The following is a 14,592-nucleotide window of genomic DNA, read 5'->3' on the forward strand; positions in this document are numbered from 1 at the left end:
GCCCCGCTACAAACGGTTTAGCATGCAGACATTACATCAAGGTTCTCCCATTGTTTGAAGCTGAGAACCGGTCCCCGGTATCGCGCTAAGAATGTGAACCATGAGACGTCAGGGAAGGCAACGAATGTTATATGTATAGGATAACTCTCATGTTGGGTTTTCTGGTAGATTCGCAATCATGGTCCCTGTTATTCGTCGTCATTTACATAATTGACTTATCACAATACACGAAATTGACCAAAAATTGACTCACGTTTTCGTTTTTTTTTCCCCCCTCCTGGGGGCCCTTTCACCGTCGGCTCTTGAATGACCGGCTTCGGCGTCGCTCCTCGGGAAATCGCAGAGGCCGGCGCTGGTGTCGCGGAAGACCTGCTGGTTACTAACGCAGAAGGCTCAGGCAGTACTGTTTCCGCGCTGCGGGCCAACGCATTGGATGATAGTGTTCCCTTTGAATGTGCCGCAGTGGCCCGCATGGCATTCATGAGAAGCATGTTATTTTGATGCCTTTTGGATGGAACCGAGGTGTTGGTAGCTTTGGAATTAGAGGTCGAAGCCATCTCTTGATCATCCACAACGTTGCTGTCGTCTTGCTTTTTGTTCTCGTCACTAGACAAAGAAGGGTCCACAATTGGCCAGACAAAACCTGTCCGTGGGGTATAATCTGGTCGATGTCTTCGCAACGTTTCCAGCGAATGTTCGATGGAGTGAAGGGAGGTAAGCTGATGTTTGATTCAGTAACGAAGGCAGAAAACCAGATTAATAGACATACCAAACGGTTTGAAAGAATAGTATAAATATCAGGCGATTGGTATATCCGGTCGTTCATGATAAAATAGGCAGCGAGCGGTTTCACTATTAAGTTATAATAAACCGGTTGGTTAAAGTCTTTTCCCCCTATAGGATGGTGCTGACCTTCTTCAGAAGAAAGCCGTTCACGTTTATGAATGATGAAGAGAGACGGCGGCTGGGAGTGCACTACAGCGAATTCGACGCCAGTAAACCGCCTGAAGCATATAAGACGATGAATTCTGAACATCTAGTTGTTATGAAGACGCACTTGAGCTCTTCCGCTTCGTTCACGAGGGGAACTCCTGTATGTATTGTTTGCATGCGTAGCACTTGGTTATTACTCTGCTTGTCGTAGAACATCGAGGTCGCGAAATATTCAAAGACATTCTCTGCGGTGAGGGGTCCATTTGCCTGTAAACGGTCAGTGAAGGCTTTGTGACAATTTTGCAAAGAATAAACCTTAATCCATTCGTGCCAAATAAAGAATCGGTGACTGTAATCATCTGGAGGATGAAGGTCACTTATGTCCATCATTGTAAGAGAGGATTCTGCAGTGTGTGGGAATCCAGGATTCAGGTAAAGCTGCCGAACTTGGACTGGCCATGGAATCCTTGACTGCTGTTCCCACCGGTGCCACCCAAGACATCGGTAGGGCTCTGTCATGATTAAACATAAACATCTATTGCCATCTATGTCTCCTCTCTATTCTCTGTCATGTCTCTACGCAGCCACCCCGCTGTTCCTGACTGTCGGTCTTCCGAGACTCGAACGATTTCTGTGGCTTCCATCGCGAGGTTGCTCGGCCACCATCTCAAACACCATATCGGCGTCGGGATTATCTGCGCAGTAGCTTATTTTGATCCGTATGTCTTATTCCTCTCTCTATCACGAAATGACAAAAACTTTCTAGAGGTAACTGGAGCGTCGATATGCAAGCAGGAGCAAATTTTGGATACCGACCTATGTTATTTATTGTGCTCCTGTCAGGATGCGGAGCGATACTTTTACAGGTGGGATTGCATCACTAACACTATTTGAATGGTCTGGCCTTGGATCTGACATCCCCCAGACTCTAGCTATCAGGCTGGGATGCGTTACTGGCTTGGGTATTTTGGCTCATTTTGTCGATAGAGCCTGCTCTTACTTGCAACTTTATGGACGGACTAGACCTCGCTTCACACTGTCGGCTCTTGTTTCATAATCACCCGACTCATCCACGCCTCGTGCGGCGTGCTATACTTTATCCGCTCTATGTTTGCGCAGAGATTGCAATCATTTCTACTGATCTGGCAGAGCTCTTAGGTTCTGCCATAGGTCTTTGCTTGATTTTCCCTCGATTGCCGCTATACGCAGGTGTCCTCTTGACAGCGACCGATATCTTCATTTTCCTTTTCTTTGCAGACCCTTCCCGTGGCCATGGTCGCCCTGTTAGAGTTTTCGAGGCAATCATAATTATCCTGGTAAGTTCGACTACTCAGATATTTCCTACGACTCGCATCCTGATTCTCACGTTCTCAGGTGCTCACAGTCCTTTGCTGCTTCATTGTTCTCTTGGTCAAGGTGAAGGCCCACTGGCCCAGTGTATTCCTTGGTTATATACCTTCGAAAGACCTTTTCCATTCCAAGCCTAACGCTATCTATTCCGGTGAATCAATACTGGGGACTGGTTGTGGTTTGAATGACGTATTGACCACCTCTGATAGCGATTGGAATTTTGGGGGCGACCATCATGCCTCATGCATTATTCCTCGGCTCGTTCTTGTCGACCCAGGATCGAGTGTCTCTGAAAACACCGTCCCAGGAACCCCTTCCAACTTGCTCTACTGACCATCAGACCTTCGGAGACCGACTCAAGCGTAGATTCAAACAATTGTTTTCCGTAAGCCGTGCAGAGCGGATTGCAGCATCTCGGGCCTATAGAACAGAGTACGGGGAACGCGAAAACAATTCATTATCATTCATTAGGCAACACCTGAATCATGCTATTACTGATGTGGTCACAAGTCTACTTGGTTTTGCGATACCGATTAATTCTGCGTAAGTCGCAATATTCGTGCAAGCGTCTAGCTACTCACGGGACGGTAAGCATTCTCATTCTAGCTGCAACTGTGTATCATAATCGACATCCCCTTCAAGAAACTGTTGGGTTATTCGATGCACACGATCTCATTAAACGCAATATAGGAAGCGGTAAGTTGTTGGTTTTCTTCGAAGATTTTTTCAATCGATATGACGTCGATATGTAGGTTCCGCCCTTGTATACGCATTTGCCTTGGTTTGCACCGGGCAGGCAGCGAGTGTCACGGCCACTCTTGCCGGCCAAGTCGTGTCGGAAGGGTTCCTCGATTGGAGAATGTCGGTAAGTCCGACACCTCGTGTATTCAGGCCGTTCATATATTCTCTTCCATTGCTCATTGTGCTGCCTCTAGCCTTTTTTACGACGTTTAGTTACACGCCTCATCAGCCTGATTCCATCCGTGGCAGTTTCGGTGTCTGTCGGTCGGGATGGGGTGGATACCCTACTTGTTATATCACAAGTCATTCTTTCAGTGGCTCTTCCTTTCATAGCGTTTCCCCTGATCTACCTCACCTCCTCCGCAATGGTTATGCGTGTAGTCGAACTTTCCGACAGACCATCTACATTCAGCGAAGCAAACGAAAAACAAGAACTACATTGTGAACATCGGTCCCAAATCACTCCCACGGATTCTCCAGCCGCGACCCCAATGCAAGCGACCGGCTCCGAGGGCGTTCATATGGAACTACCCCCCAGTGAGCTCCACCCCACGATGGCCGTTATTGGAGATGTTAGAGAAGTCACAGCGCCCTCATTCCACGAGGGACTCGAATACGTCGATTTCAGCAACAGTCGATGCGTGGCTGGGATCGCATACGCTGTGTGGGCGGTTATTGTGACTGCAAATTGTTATGCTTTAATAATGTTGTTTATGGGTCGAGAATAGAATCGTACCAGCAGTATCAGAGCTCATCACCTGTTCCATTATCCTGTCGATCGAATGAAAATTCCCAACAGTCTGTAACGACCGTTATGGCGTGCTACCGTCAGCCACCTTCGACAGGGCATACCGGCGTGGAACTACATACCAATCTTTCACAACCTTTTTTGTCCGATTGCAGTTTCATAATAAATTATATTGTACAAGGCGCGGCGCGACGGTAAATGTACAAGAACATGTACACAAAGCAAGAAGAGATATACTAAAAATGAGGAACCGAAGGGAAATAGAAACTGGTCGGAGGGTTCGAAGAGGTAGCGAACAATTTAGGATAGGGAATTCATGTCGTGATCACGTCCGTCACTGGGCCATAGGCGGTACGATACGTGATACAAACGACTGACGCAGGGCGTGCATCTTGTTCTCGCAAGTAAGGGACAACTTCATAGCGAAAACTCATAAAAAGACAGACAGGCCGACTACGCAGCACATAGCTGGAAAAAATAAGAGTAAGTCAAAGAAGAATCGAGAACGAGTGGGCGTCTTACATAGGAAGTGCATAAGGGATCATAAAATGTGGGAACCAATCGAAACGGGTCACGTTTACTTCGCATTGTTGCAGTTGCATGAGCCAACACGGCCAATCCAACTCTTGCCACAACTTTCACACCAAGTGCGAGTCCCCTTCTCAACTCCGATGGACTTCTTGGAAGAGGTCGAGTGACGAGAGGAGCAAACGGATTCATCGCGATGAATGCTGATGAGATGTCTGCCCAGGTCATGTTTACGGCTAAATGACCTGCTACAAGTGCGATGAGGGCAAACAAATGGTTTTTCCCTATTGGGATCGTGCGTCGCCATGTGCGTCTTGAGATTGTAGGCCCGAGCAAAACCTGGAAAGAAAGTCAAAACGCTTGGACGAGTGGTAGAACAAAGTACTTGCCCCGTGGACATGAACTACATTTGTATTTCTTGCGTGGATCTCCCTTCAGCTCCTCATTTTGTGGCAAAGAGACGGAAGGTGGTAGTTGTGACACGTGCGTCGGAGATACCGTAGCGGGCGTGAGGGTCGAACCGTAGGTAACATTATAGTAGTCGTTGGGCACCACACCGCGAGAAGGACCGTAGTCGGAATAGCTAGTGCGTTGGGAGTAGACTTTGCCGTTATTCGCACCGTGGTTAGGAGGGCTGCGAGGAGGCGTTGGCGGCATGGAACCGAAAGAAGTGGGATCAACACCGTCCAAGAGTTGCTGCACTCCATAGTCAGAGGCGACCTCAAGGCGTTGAAAGTCCATGTCAAGAGGGAAGGAGCAGTTGCTTTGAATGTCAAACGAAGATTTGGAGTAGTTGTATATAGACTCGGAATAAGAGGAAAACGAGTCGTAAGCCGAAGCGGATTCCGACGAAACTGTGATCAAGGAGGGAGGCCCACACGTGGGAGTGTCAGACCTCAAACGACTGAAGGCGTCGGTGTGATTAACTTCCAGCAATTCGAACTGAAACGGATCGATTCCAGCAAGACTGGAATCTAGTTCAGATTCGAATAGATCTGGTGGGGGCGCATGGACTTCCGATGGGAAAGCATCGAAGAATTGCTTTCCATAGTCAACATTGGTATAAATGTCGTCAAGAAGAGCTGCAGTCTGAAGTTCGGCCATGTTTTATAGCGCTACGAAGAAACTGTGGAGGGTAAAGAAGAAAACTGGGATGAGCCGTAAATGATGATGGTGGTTTGAAAAGAGGGAAGGGAGGCTGGGGTTTCCGCCAACCTCGTCAGCAACTGCTGCGCACCAAACAATACTAAATTGGATTGCCGGTCCTTGCCGGTCCCTAGCGCAGCGCCGGCTGTCAATGTGTCATTATTGCTGACCAAAGAGTATACACTTTCGTCCTCGTACACGTACACAACCCAGGTCTACAGAGTGGTTACACACAGGTGAAAACCTAAACTCCAACACTTCCGAGACGTTTATTAAAACGGGGAATACGGTGTTGATGGATCTATGTCACTCACCGATGGACGACCTTTTTCTATAGAGGGGCCATCAGTAAAGGTTGTAACGGGAAATACGGCTAAACAGCATACCTGGCCAGAAAACCTTATGACTTCCCTCTTCTCCAAAATGAATAGCGTTCTTTCCAGGGCATGATTTGAAAATCCTTGAGTTGTGACAAACTCTTTCACAAGGCTTTGGTAACTTGTACTCCAGCCAATAGGCAAACGTCTTCGCAGTTCCTTTTCTATACGTGTCATCTCTTCACTAAGCTCACCACGGGATAGACCGTCAGCAGAGCCTGCGGAAACTGCATCCATCGTAGAAAATTTGAATAGACGTATGGCCTCCTCTACATGGTGATTCTGGACGACTGGGGAAAGAGTCATCTTCGCCAGAGATTCAGAAATTCTAATGATGGCCTCCAGTTGTCTACAAGAAGTCAAGGACCTGAGTCAGTACAAATCAAAGCTGCGGAATGCTGTTATTCGACGCGAACCGGACGGTTATGGGTATAGAGCTGCGCTCATCATTGTCTCTTTCAACTTGTTGTACCTGCTGCCGTAAACTGACAAAATGACTACTGAGCATCTCCTGTGCATCGGGGGATAACCGTGGAGCGCATTTCCTGGCGATTGATAACAACCTCTCAATTGTGTGATGCTCAAGGAGGAATAAGCTCTACTTACGCTTTGCAATAAGCGATGTAACGCTTCATTTTCTCCAAACTCAACTCCCCTTCAACATATGATTCTGCGTTTTCAGTCGGTCGATTCATGTGTATATTCATGACATGTTTTGCGATGGACTGCGTAAACGTTCAGTTGAGAATGAGGGTACCGGCGTAAAAACCTACCCTGTCACGAGCCTCGTTGTGCTCATCTTTGACGATAAAAATCATGTCGAATCGAGACAGAATGGTCGTTTGAAAATCTATATTCTGTCCATGGATTAATTTATCGGCAAGTCACCAGTTAGTAAGGGATCGCTCACTTCTCCTGGACTCCGCCCTTCATCATATCGCCCGAATACGGGATTAGCCGCAGCAAGCACGCTGGTTCGAGAATTTAGAACCGTCGTGATCCCAGCTTTAGCGATGGAGATAGTTTGCTGCTCCATGGCTTCATGTATGGCTACACGATCCTCGTCCCGCATCTTATCGAACTCATCGATACATACCACCCCCGTATCGGCAAGAACCATTGCTCCACCTTCCAGATAGAACTCCCTCTGAAATATGGTGAGTGCGATGATTAACCTGTCCATCCAAGCAGCTAAGGAGTAACTTACCGAAACAGAATCCCGCTGAACCGACGCGGTCAGACCAGCAGCGCTCGAACCTTTGCCTGAGGTATAAACGGCAATCGGAGCAACCTTCTCCACAAATTTGAGGAGTTGAGATTTGGCGGTACCAGGATCACCTAAAAGTAAAACGTTGATATCCCCTCGTAACCTCATTCCATCCGGTAAAACCTTTTTAGAGCCACCAAATAAGAGACATGCAACCGCTTTCTTGATATCTGGGTGCTCTGGATCAGCAATGGATAGCACAAACAGATGTATGACTGACCAAGACTCCCATAGATACTGGGGCCTACACTTCGCGCAAAACGTTCATAGAAACCGTCGCTCCGAGCCATCTCGTTGAATTCTTCTTCCTCCTCAGGAGTGAATTGCACACCGAATGGGTTTGAACCCCCACCTCCAGCAGTAGGGGAGTCAAACTCAAGGTGGACCACCCTGAGGTAAGGCTTTTGAAGTGCAGAGGGGCCATCTCTTTTCTGAAAATCAGAGGACCGTGAATAATAGGGAGTCGCAGTAGATAATGGATACACTCACGTTCTTGTTTTGGAATGTAGAGTAGATGCCTGTAGCAACGATTCTTGATCCAGGGACAACCTGACCGCACAAATGTCTGTCGACAGAGAGAAGCATGTGCCTTGGAAGCTCTCCAACTGGAACCATATCAGGAGCCTCTTGCAGTTTTAGAGTTTGTTGATCTGCGAATGTGGATTTGGAATGGATGATGAGGTAAGGGTCCAACCCGCAATCTTTTTTCTGCCCTTCTGGTACTGGCGCATCACAAACTCTTGGTAATCCTCTATCAGATCCGGACCCTATGCCTCCTAATCCTGCGCGAGGATACATGATTTTGCTAGATTGGCAAACGCGACATTGTAAATGGAGTTTGGTTGCAGTAGATGATAGGACGGATGCCGAGATGACAATACCAGGGATGCGAACGAGTTTGTTCATTCTTTCGGCTGTGAGATCCCGAAATCGTAGCATGTTCAATCCAGATTTTAGGGTTATCTGAACTTTGGATATCGCGCGTTCTGCAGCTTCTTTGACCACTTCAGCGTCTTGACCGCCAACGCGAGGAAATAGAATACTGCGAGCAGCTCTGGTGGCAGCATTCTCAAACTAAGACCGTGGTAAGTTAGACCCAGAGGTTGAAATATCGTTTGAGACGCGCCAAAGGTAGAATCTCTGTGGGTCGTTCTTGTATCGCATATGCAAGTTCTTCGTTATACAGTCCGACATGACGCAAGTCGATCTCCAATACATGCTCCTTCAACAACAAATTACCGCGAAGTTTGTCTCTGAGAAACGAGGGAGGTCAGTTCACGTCAGTCGAACTTCGAAGTATCGGTCGACCTATAGAGAAACTCCTCGCCCACTCGATACTGGAGGATGAAATCGAGAAGAAATGATTCAATCTCTGCAGGAGATTCCGGTGCGACTGGATCGGATGGGTTTTGGGTGGTGACAAAGTAGACATTATTCGCCTCGTAACCAGACATTGTGAGGGAGAGAACACAACGTCGCGTCGGCTGATCAGCATCGGCTCGTGACAGTTACTTTAGGGCAGGCTTCTACGTGAACAAAGCACAAGCATTGATCATTGATCATATAGTACTTATGATCACAAGTGTGAACTCTACGATGGACACTGATGTGGATGAACTCCCTGTCGTCCTACCTTCAACAACCACTTCTGGACTTTCGATATCGTTGTACGTACCTTTCCGCCACCATCTCAGATAGAGCTTAGATCAAATAGGCACCCACTTCCGATTCTCAATGTCTCTGAACATTTAACCCGACTAAAACTACAGACAAACTCTCCGTCCCCTTTCGGTACGTACACTTATAAACGGAATCCAAGTCTAGTACATGTTTTGAACCATTTTCAGTCCTCGGCGCTTTGTTGGGACAACAAACGGGCCGAGAGGTGGAAATAGTAAACACGTTTGAGCTAGCTGTGGAGGGAGATGGCCAGAGCATCGACCACGGTTTCTTAGTCACGAGAAGGGATCAGTGTGTGTGCATCATACGTGGTTTTTTAGAATAACTAACCGGCGATCGCGAACAGATAAGCAAGTGTTCCCCTCTCTTGAGTTCATTGGATGGTACACAGTCGCTCCCCAGCCTACGGCACGTCATATTGCCCTTCATTCGGAGGTAACGGTTCCTCATTTCTGGACGATTGTTCCTCCATGCATTTATCCTATAGTTTACTGGATACTGTTCGACGCCGCTCCTTCTCCTTCTGCAACCTGGCCTTAAAGCACAAAACAGCGCGGACGGAACCACTTCTGATCTGCCTTTCAAAGCATATGAGGCTACGGTCGAACTAAGAGAACGGTCTTCACGCTCTGTCTTTGTAGAGGCGAACTATAAAGTTGAGACAGGTGAAGCGGAACGTATTGCAGTTGATTGGACAGCGCGAGGAGGTGGTAGTGGGACAAGCTGTGAGGTCGAGTATTAGCTGCCTTTTGACTTGTTCCTTACTATCTTTCTAGTGGAATCGCATCTTCAGACGCAGCGGGCGGCTGTGAAAATGCTATACGACAGGATTTTAGTGCTGGTACAATATGTCACGGACGTTATTGCAGGTTCTTTCCGTTCAGTTCCTCGAATGCAATGCTCATGTTTGCTGATTTGGTTGTCAGAGAAATCGCCCGTAGACAACGACATTCTTCGTTCGATCTCGGCGCTCGTGGCGTCCTTGCCGGCTACCGAAAACAAGACCTTCCGTCAGGAGTTCAACACAGTGAGTATTTGTTCGGAGTAGATCAAGCCGTTGTTCAGTTTTCCTCATTGTATCATCGCAGGAATACGAGGATGTGCAGCTTACCGCTTTCTTATCTTCCCTCACAAAATCTACCAATATCCTCAACGAGGTCAGCATCGCTCAGTGTAATACTCTCATTTCCTTCAACGGTGTTGACTGCTTAATGCAGATCGTCAACAAACATCTCTTCATGACAGCAAGCCGCGAGGACAGATACGGTGCCAGTCGTCGCCGAATGATGCCGATGGGTGCTCGACATCCCGCATTTGACTCCAATTGGGATCGCATGGCTTAACACTTGTGGCCATCCTGCACATTACTTTCTTGCTTCGATACCATCACACTCCATCACCGTCGTTCAGTGGCTGGTGTAAGATTAGTGGCTGAGTTTTCTATCGACTTGAGAATGATCGACGGAGAGCTGGTTGTTAGATGTGGGCAAATACAAATATACACATGGTAAATGTAGGAGGTCGTGTCGGTGATAAATAGTGATAATGGAAGATGATGCGAGTAGTATTGTATAGTACAACTGCGAAGTCTGTGCCAGTCGTCAAGGTCTTATCGTGAATTTCATTTGCATTCAGGTTACCTGTAGAATTTGAATGAGGCGAGGTAATCAGAAGGCGACAAAATAAAACTCGTACCACCAAGCCTGCCCGCTGGTTCTTTCTTGAGCTCGCGTGACCCATAGCTTTAATCCTTGCCTATGTACCACCTTGAAAGCTTCGATAACATACGGCGCGAGGTTTCGTGTGGGGATGAGCTTGGTTTGATGTCAGTATGAGGCAGCTTCGGCGTGACGTCGATTGCAGATGGCAATGCGTCAGACAACGCTTTTTCGCTAAACTGCACCAACCGTGATGGCGGTGTCATGCAAGGAGAGGATGTGGAGGAGCTCTGACCGTCATCGATCGCATCATTGTCGGAAGTAGATAATGCGTTAAGTTGTGAAAAGGGCGAGGGATTGGATGAGTCGCGTGGATCCATTAGGACTGCTTCGCCCTCAGTTACGGGGTTCTGCTCCGCGAATGACACCGATCGAAAGTGGGACCGTGGCGACGTTAGGTTTCTATCGAGATCTACCTCGAACAGAAGTTCATCGTTATCAAGTGCGGTCTCTTGAGAAAGGCACTTTGTTGAAAAACTCGGTGGTAGTGAATGAACAGTAGTAGCGAAGTCCCAAGACTCAATCGAAACACGTGTTTGTGAATTTGGTAAGACACGGCTCTCCTGCCTCTGCGCGAGCGGTGGCAAGTCCTCTTTTGATGACATTGAGATTCCGACTTACGTATTATGAGCGAAATAACCTACTTACTGAAGATCTTGGAAATGAGATAAGAAGGTTTCTTTGCTCCTTTCAAGAAGGAAGATTGCAGCAATTGTTCCGCCGTCGGTCTGAGATGGATGAGTGGTACGTCCTCTGCCAAATATTTAATATTACCTCTTCGATGGATCCTTTACAAGACAGGCTTCTACGAACTCTTGAAACGCTCTAGAGTATTTGTATTCTCCGCCATCTCGATCAAGAGTTGGCGGCGCTTCTCGGACACTTTAAAGAGTTGAAAATCAAGTACATCGGTGAGGTGATTGAAAGAACGTACGTTCGTAGTAAAACTTTTTGCGGAGATTCCCGTGACCTTGGAGGGCGTCCTAGGCTCAATTCCAATGTGGTGATACCAAAACTCCATATGTCGGCTGCAAAGTCATAATGCTTCCCCTGGATCAACTCAGGTGCCATCCAGCAAGGCTAGGCCGAAGTGCGTAAGCCTCGAGCGCACGATGAATGAAAATAGTGGCTCACAGTTCCGACAAACGATTTTCTTTTCCCCATTTTTGGCCGCACAAGTATATCAGACTCGACGGTTCGCTTAGAGGAATCGGAAGAGGGCCCCGAGTGATTGCTCCAAGATGATGATGATATTTCAGGTTGCGTTTTCGAGAATGCTGGTGACTCATCCATGGCTTCAGAGCTGTCTTCAGATAGGTCTGCGGCAACACCGAGATCACCTAATAGAACGGTCCCATCGTCATCGATAAGGAGATTGGCGGCCTTGATGTCTCGATGTATGAAACCATTTATGTGAAGATAGCTTGACAGAATAAGAACCTCCTTGGAATGGCAATGGAAATCACATACTTGAGACCTTTGAGTGCTTGCTTCAAGATACATTTGATTACTTCCTCTTCAAAACCACCCTGCCAGCCATAACGCATGACGTCGGCTGCACTACCTCTGTTCATGAGACGCATCGCGATGTAGAGCTTATGACCATTCATCCAAGATCCCCGAACACGAAGGACGTTGGGGTGTTTAAATAATGACATGAGTATCGTTTCTCGTTGCAACAGAGCAAGTGAATGGGGACGCAATGAGTCGAGATCAAGAACCTTGAGGGCGCAAGGTATTGGGGGAGGTGGCCTATCGTTTGGTTGATACTGTGCAGCGTAAACGATTGAAGAAGCCCCAAATCCTATAGGAGAACCGACGGTATAGTCAGAAGGAATATCGCTGGGTTAGGTGAGTCAGTCTAGTGCTGATCCTGAGAAGGGAGAACTGTGAAAACCTATACATCTCCCACTGGTCCTCAACAGCTCCAATAAAGGGCGACATTTTATTGGTGCTGCCAGCAGGCCGTAGAGATGAAGTGTTTGCGGTCAGTGTAGGCATGATTGAAGGTAAAGAAGGAAAGGAGCTATGTTAGTAGTTGAGGGGCAGTTGGATACATATTTGCATTTCACTAATGCCGGCGCGCTCCCCCTTAAGTACTCGACAAGTGTCAGCAACTTACCCAATTTAGTGGTGAACTGTCTCGGCTTTTCAGGGCTTTTCAGGGGCCAGCCTGCAAGCTCACCAGTCCACCAGCTTATAGTATGCTCCATCAAGTAGAGTCAAATTGGCTTCAAATTTAATATCTGTTTTCCAAATGGCCCAGCGGAGCACGTTAATTGGAAATTTTTGGCCGACGGACCCGCGCAAAAATGGGCTTGTCGGGAATCGGACATGGCTGGCAGCTGGCAACTTGTTGACTTGTACAAGCCCCAAAAAGCCACTACTGTAATTAATTGTTAAGATGCTGATGCAATTTCGGAAATTCTAGTTAATACAGAAAATATCATGAAGCTCCATCCTCTTCGGGCTTTGGTGCCTCAGCTTCCGAGGCTTGAGGTTTTTGGTTGTGAATTTTCTTTCCTTTTCCTGGAGGAGGAGGATGGTATACTTTCTCGTACTGAGCATTCATCAATATCCAGCCGACAGAGGAAGATAGCATGGTACCTTTTTCTTTTTCTTCTCAGGTTTAGCGTTCGGGTCGGGATAGGCAAGCTTTTCAACTTCCTTCCATTCTTCGTTCTCCTCGAATGCCTTCCGTATCGGTTCCAGCAGGCTAATGATAGCACTACCGACGCCACTCTTTAGGTCTTTGGGGTGCAATTTCTTGGACGCAAAATCATTCTCCATCTCTTTATAAGAGTCGTAGTGCATCGGTCCACCGAAATTTTTATCTCTATCAATCGAAAATAAGGCGCCTTCAGGCGCATCGATGGTGACAAAAGGCTTGAGAGATAAATTTTCAGCATGTACTCCGCCGCCGCCGACGTCTATACCCTTCTGTTGTTCTAATCGTAAGGCACTGATCGGGAAGAGAACAGCATCTGCGAATGCAAGCAGCCCGTTCTCGGTCACATTTCCTTCTTGGCAAAAGGCTTTCCCGATTTTCTTCTGCACAACTTCAGGGGGATCCAAGAAGTCTATTTTTGAATGCGGATCTGAGGAGGACATTTTGCCTCCAGCCAAGCCCGGAACCATCGCGTTCATCAAGTGCGCACGCTTCGCATACCCGAGTCTAGGTAAGTACAACTCCGCGAAAGTGAAGATTTTACGCTGGGTGAAAGAAGTGTTACTCAAGAAAATATCGAGTTGAGCAAATAGTAGTACAACGCACTTGGTCTATCCCTCCAAACTGGAAATCGACACCCAAGTACTGCTCATCCAGAGCTTGCAAGCCCGGATACAACAATCCACTAAGCAATGGGCTCTCCACTTGCTTGACAACCTCAGCACCCGCCTTTTTGGCATCGTGTTCCGTCACCGTCGCACAGAGACGGTAATTGTCGAGATTGTACTCTTTAGTTAGTTGGTAAGATGATCCTTCTACAAATATCAACCTCGAGGTTGGGATGCCTAGCGAAGTGAAGACGGCGAGTAAGATAAACTTGTAATATTTCGTGCGGTGAGCAACAAGTTCGAGCGGGGCCTTGAGGTTGTCGAGAAAGGCATGTATGTCTTGACGCAAATCAATTTAAGACCGGGATCTCGGCTGCAGAAAAGATGAGCACCTGCGAGGAGAATTTTCACCTGGTTTGCAGTCAGTATTATCGAAAAATGTGACGAAGAGTACACATACTTCAACACCTGCTCGCAGGAAATCCGCGATTTTGAACAAGGGAACGAAGTATCCGACATGTGCTACATGGAAAGCTCAGATATGAACACGAAAGACGCTAGCCCCACTCACGCCTGCCCGTCGGTGCGGTACCTCATAATGAAAAGCCATCAGCGTTCCTTTCAAGAAAAGTAGAGTGCGAAAGTACTCACCCCAGTAGCACTTTGGTGCTCTTCCCTCTGCGAGAATTGATTTAATCAGGTCACCTCCAAGGACCTCTTCAATACGACGTGTGATGAGTTCATATTTTTCTTCTGCAGTCGCAGAGGCGGACATGTTGGGAGTAAGAGACGAAAAGACTCAAAATCGCGTCGATCACGATGACTCGA

General features: G+C 47.5%; 8 protein-coding genes across 12 annotated transcripts; 2 read left to right on the forward strand and 6 right to left on the reverse strand.

Moving 5' to 3' along the window:
- Nucleotides 1–50: 50 nt before the first annotated feature.
- Nucleotides 51–1,332, reverse strand: E1B28_001365 (uncharacterized protein). The gene is made up of 6 exons (XM_043147287.1): nucleotides 1,249–1,332; nucleotides 1,058–1,200; nucleotides 913–1,004; nucleotides 770–852; nucleotides 254–719; nucleotides 51–185 (listed from the first exon to the last, which is right to left on the reverse strand). The coding sequence occupies exons 1-6, from the start codon at nucleotides 1,321–1,323 to the stop codon at nucleotides 148–150; spliced, it is 897 nt and encodes a 298-aa protein (XP_043015992.1). The 5' UTR covers nucleotides 1,324–1,332; the 3' UTR covers nucleotides 51–147.
- A 72-nt stretch (nucleotides 1,333–1,404) lies between these two features.
- E1B28_001366 (uncharacterized protein) lies at nucleotides 1,405–3,821 on the forward strand. 3 transcript variants are annotated; one of them, XM_043147288.1, is made up of 9 exons: nucleotides 1,405–1,652; nucleotides 1,700–1,799; nucleotides 1,859–1,895; nucleotides 1,957–2,249; nucleotides 2,308–2,434; nucleotides 2,493–2,826; nucleotides 2,876–2,979; nucleotides 3,036–3,148; nucleotides 3,219–3,821. In XM_043147288.1, the coding sequence occupies exons 1-9, from the start codon at nucleotides 1,504–1,506 to the stop codon at nucleotides 3,750–3,752; spliced, it is 1,791 nt and encodes a 596-aa protein (XP_043015993.1). In that variant the 5' UTR covers nucleotides 1,405–1,503; the 3' UTR covers nucleotides 3,753–3,821. The 3 variants fall into 3 exon arrangements, with proteins under 3 accessions (XP_043015993.1, XP_043015994.1, XP_043015995.1); XM_043147289.1 differs by having other exon boundaries at nucleotides 1,702–1,799; XM_043147290.1 differs by having other exon boundaries at nucleotides 1,859–2,249.
- Nucleotides 3,822–4,349: 528 nt separating this feature from the next.
- E1B28_001367 (uncharacterized protein) lies at nucleotides 4,350–5,404 on the reverse strand (the record flags this gene model as incomplete). The annotated part of the gene is made up of 2 exons (XM_043147291.1): nucleotides 4,350–4,639; nucleotides 4,690–5,404. The coding sequence occupies 2 exons, from the start codon at nucleotides 5,402–5,404 to the stop codon at nucleotides 4,350–4,352; spliced, it is 1,005 nt and encodes a 334-aa protein (XP_043015996.1).
- Nucleotides 5,405–5,690: 286 nt separating this feature from the next.
- On the reverse strand, nucleotides 5,691–7,888 carry MCM5 (minichromosome maintenance protein 5; the record flags this gene model as incomplete). The annotated part of the gene is made up of 10 exons (XM_043147292.1): nucleotides 5,691–5,703; nucleotides 5,761–5,777; nucleotides 5,833–6,172; nucleotides 6,240–6,368; nucleotides 6,430–6,548; nucleotides 6,597–6,680; nucleotides 6,734–6,970; nucleotides 7,031–7,260; nucleotides 7,311–7,521; nucleotides 7,580–7,888. 10 exons carry the CDS (start codon nucleotides 7,886–7,888, stop codon nucleotides 5,691–5,693), a joined length of 1,689 nt encoding a protein of 562 aa, XP_043015997.1.
- A 292-nt stretch (nucleotides 7,889–8,180) lies between these two features.
- Nucleotides 8,181–8,544, reverse strand: E1B28_001369 (uncharacterized protein; the record flags this gene model as incomplete). The annotated part of the gene is made up of 2 exons (XM_043147293.1): nucleotides 8,181–8,343; nucleotides 8,399–8,544. 2 exons carry the CDS (start codon nucleotides 8,542–8,544, stop codon nucleotides 8,181–8,183), a joined length of 309 nt encoding a protein of 102 aa, XP_043015998.1.
- A 112-nt stretch (nucleotides 8,545–8,656) lies between these two features.
- On the forward strand, nucleotides 8,657–10,113 carry E1B28_001370 (uncharacterized protein; the record flags this gene model as incomplete). The annotated part of the gene is made up of 9 exons (XM_043147294.1): nucleotides 8,657–8,757; nucleotides 8,805–8,881; nucleotides 8,938–9,063; nucleotides 9,117–9,205; nucleotides 9,258–9,495; nucleotides 9,547–9,639; nucleotides 9,697–9,797; nucleotides 9,859–9,927; nucleotides 9,988–10,113. The coding sequence occupies exons 1-9, from the start codon at nucleotides 8,663–8,665 to the stop codon at nucleotides 10,111–10,113; spliced, it is 1,014 nt and encodes a 337-aa protein (XP_043015999.1). The 5' UTR covers nucleotides 8,657–8,662.
- A 186-nt stretch (nucleotides 10,114–10,299) lies between these two features.
- On the reverse strand, nucleotides 10,300–12,543 carry E1B28_001371 (uncharacterized protein). 2 transcript variants are annotated; one of them, XM_043147295.1, is made up of 8 exons: nucleotides 12,386–12,543; nucleotides 11,959–12,330; nucleotides 11,623–11,911; nucleotides 11,423–11,568; nucleotides 11,263–11,370; nucleotides 11,137–11,216; nucleotides 10,466–11,080; nucleotides 10,300–10,410 (listed from the first exon to the last, which is right to left on the reverse strand). In XM_043147295.1, exons 1-7 carry the CDS (start codon nucleotides 12,487–12,489, stop codon nucleotides 10,515–10,517), a joined length of 1,665 nt encoding a protein of 554 aa, XP_043016000.1. In that variant the 5' UTR covers nucleotides 12,490–12,543; the 3' UTR covers nucleotides 10,300–10,410; nucleotides 10,466–10,514. The 2 variants fall into 2 exon arrangements, with proteins under 2 accessions (XP_043016000.1, XP_043016001.1); XM_043147296.1 differs by having other exon boundaries at nucleotides 11,959–12,543.
- Nucleotides 12,544–12,880: 337 nt separating this feature from the next.
- On the reverse strand, nucleotides 12,881–14,550 carry E1B28_001372 (uncharacterized protein). 2 transcript variants are annotated; one of them, XM_043147297.1, is made up of 7 exons: nucleotides 14,416–14,550; nucleotides 14,336–14,356; nucleotides 14,225–14,286; nucleotides 14,157–14,175; nucleotides 13,763–14,103; nucleotides 13,096–13,701; nucleotides 12,881–13,048 (listed from the first exon to the last, which is right to left on the reverse strand). In XM_043147297.1, the coding sequence occupies exons 1-7, from the start codon at nucleotides 14,537–14,539 to the stop codon at nucleotides 12,935–12,937; spliced, it is 1,287 nt and encodes a 428-aa protein (XP_043016002.1). In that variant the 5' UTR covers nucleotides 14,540–14,550; the 3' UTR covers nucleotides 12,881–12,934. The 2 variants fall into 2 exon arrangements, with proteins under 2 accessions (XP_043016002.1, XP_043016003.1); XM_043147298.1 differs by having other exon boundaries at nucleotides 12,881–13,701.
- Between the last annotated feature and the right edge of the window lie 42 nt (nucleotides 14,551–14,592).

The sequence above is a fragment of the Marasmius oreades genome, chromosome 1, assembly GCF_018924745.1.
Source record: "Marasmius oreades isolate 03SP1 chromosome 1, whole genome shotgun sequence".
Lineage (NCBI taxonomy): Eukaryota > Fungi > Basidiomycota > Agaricomycetes > Agaricales > Marasmiaceae > Marasmius > Marasmius oreades.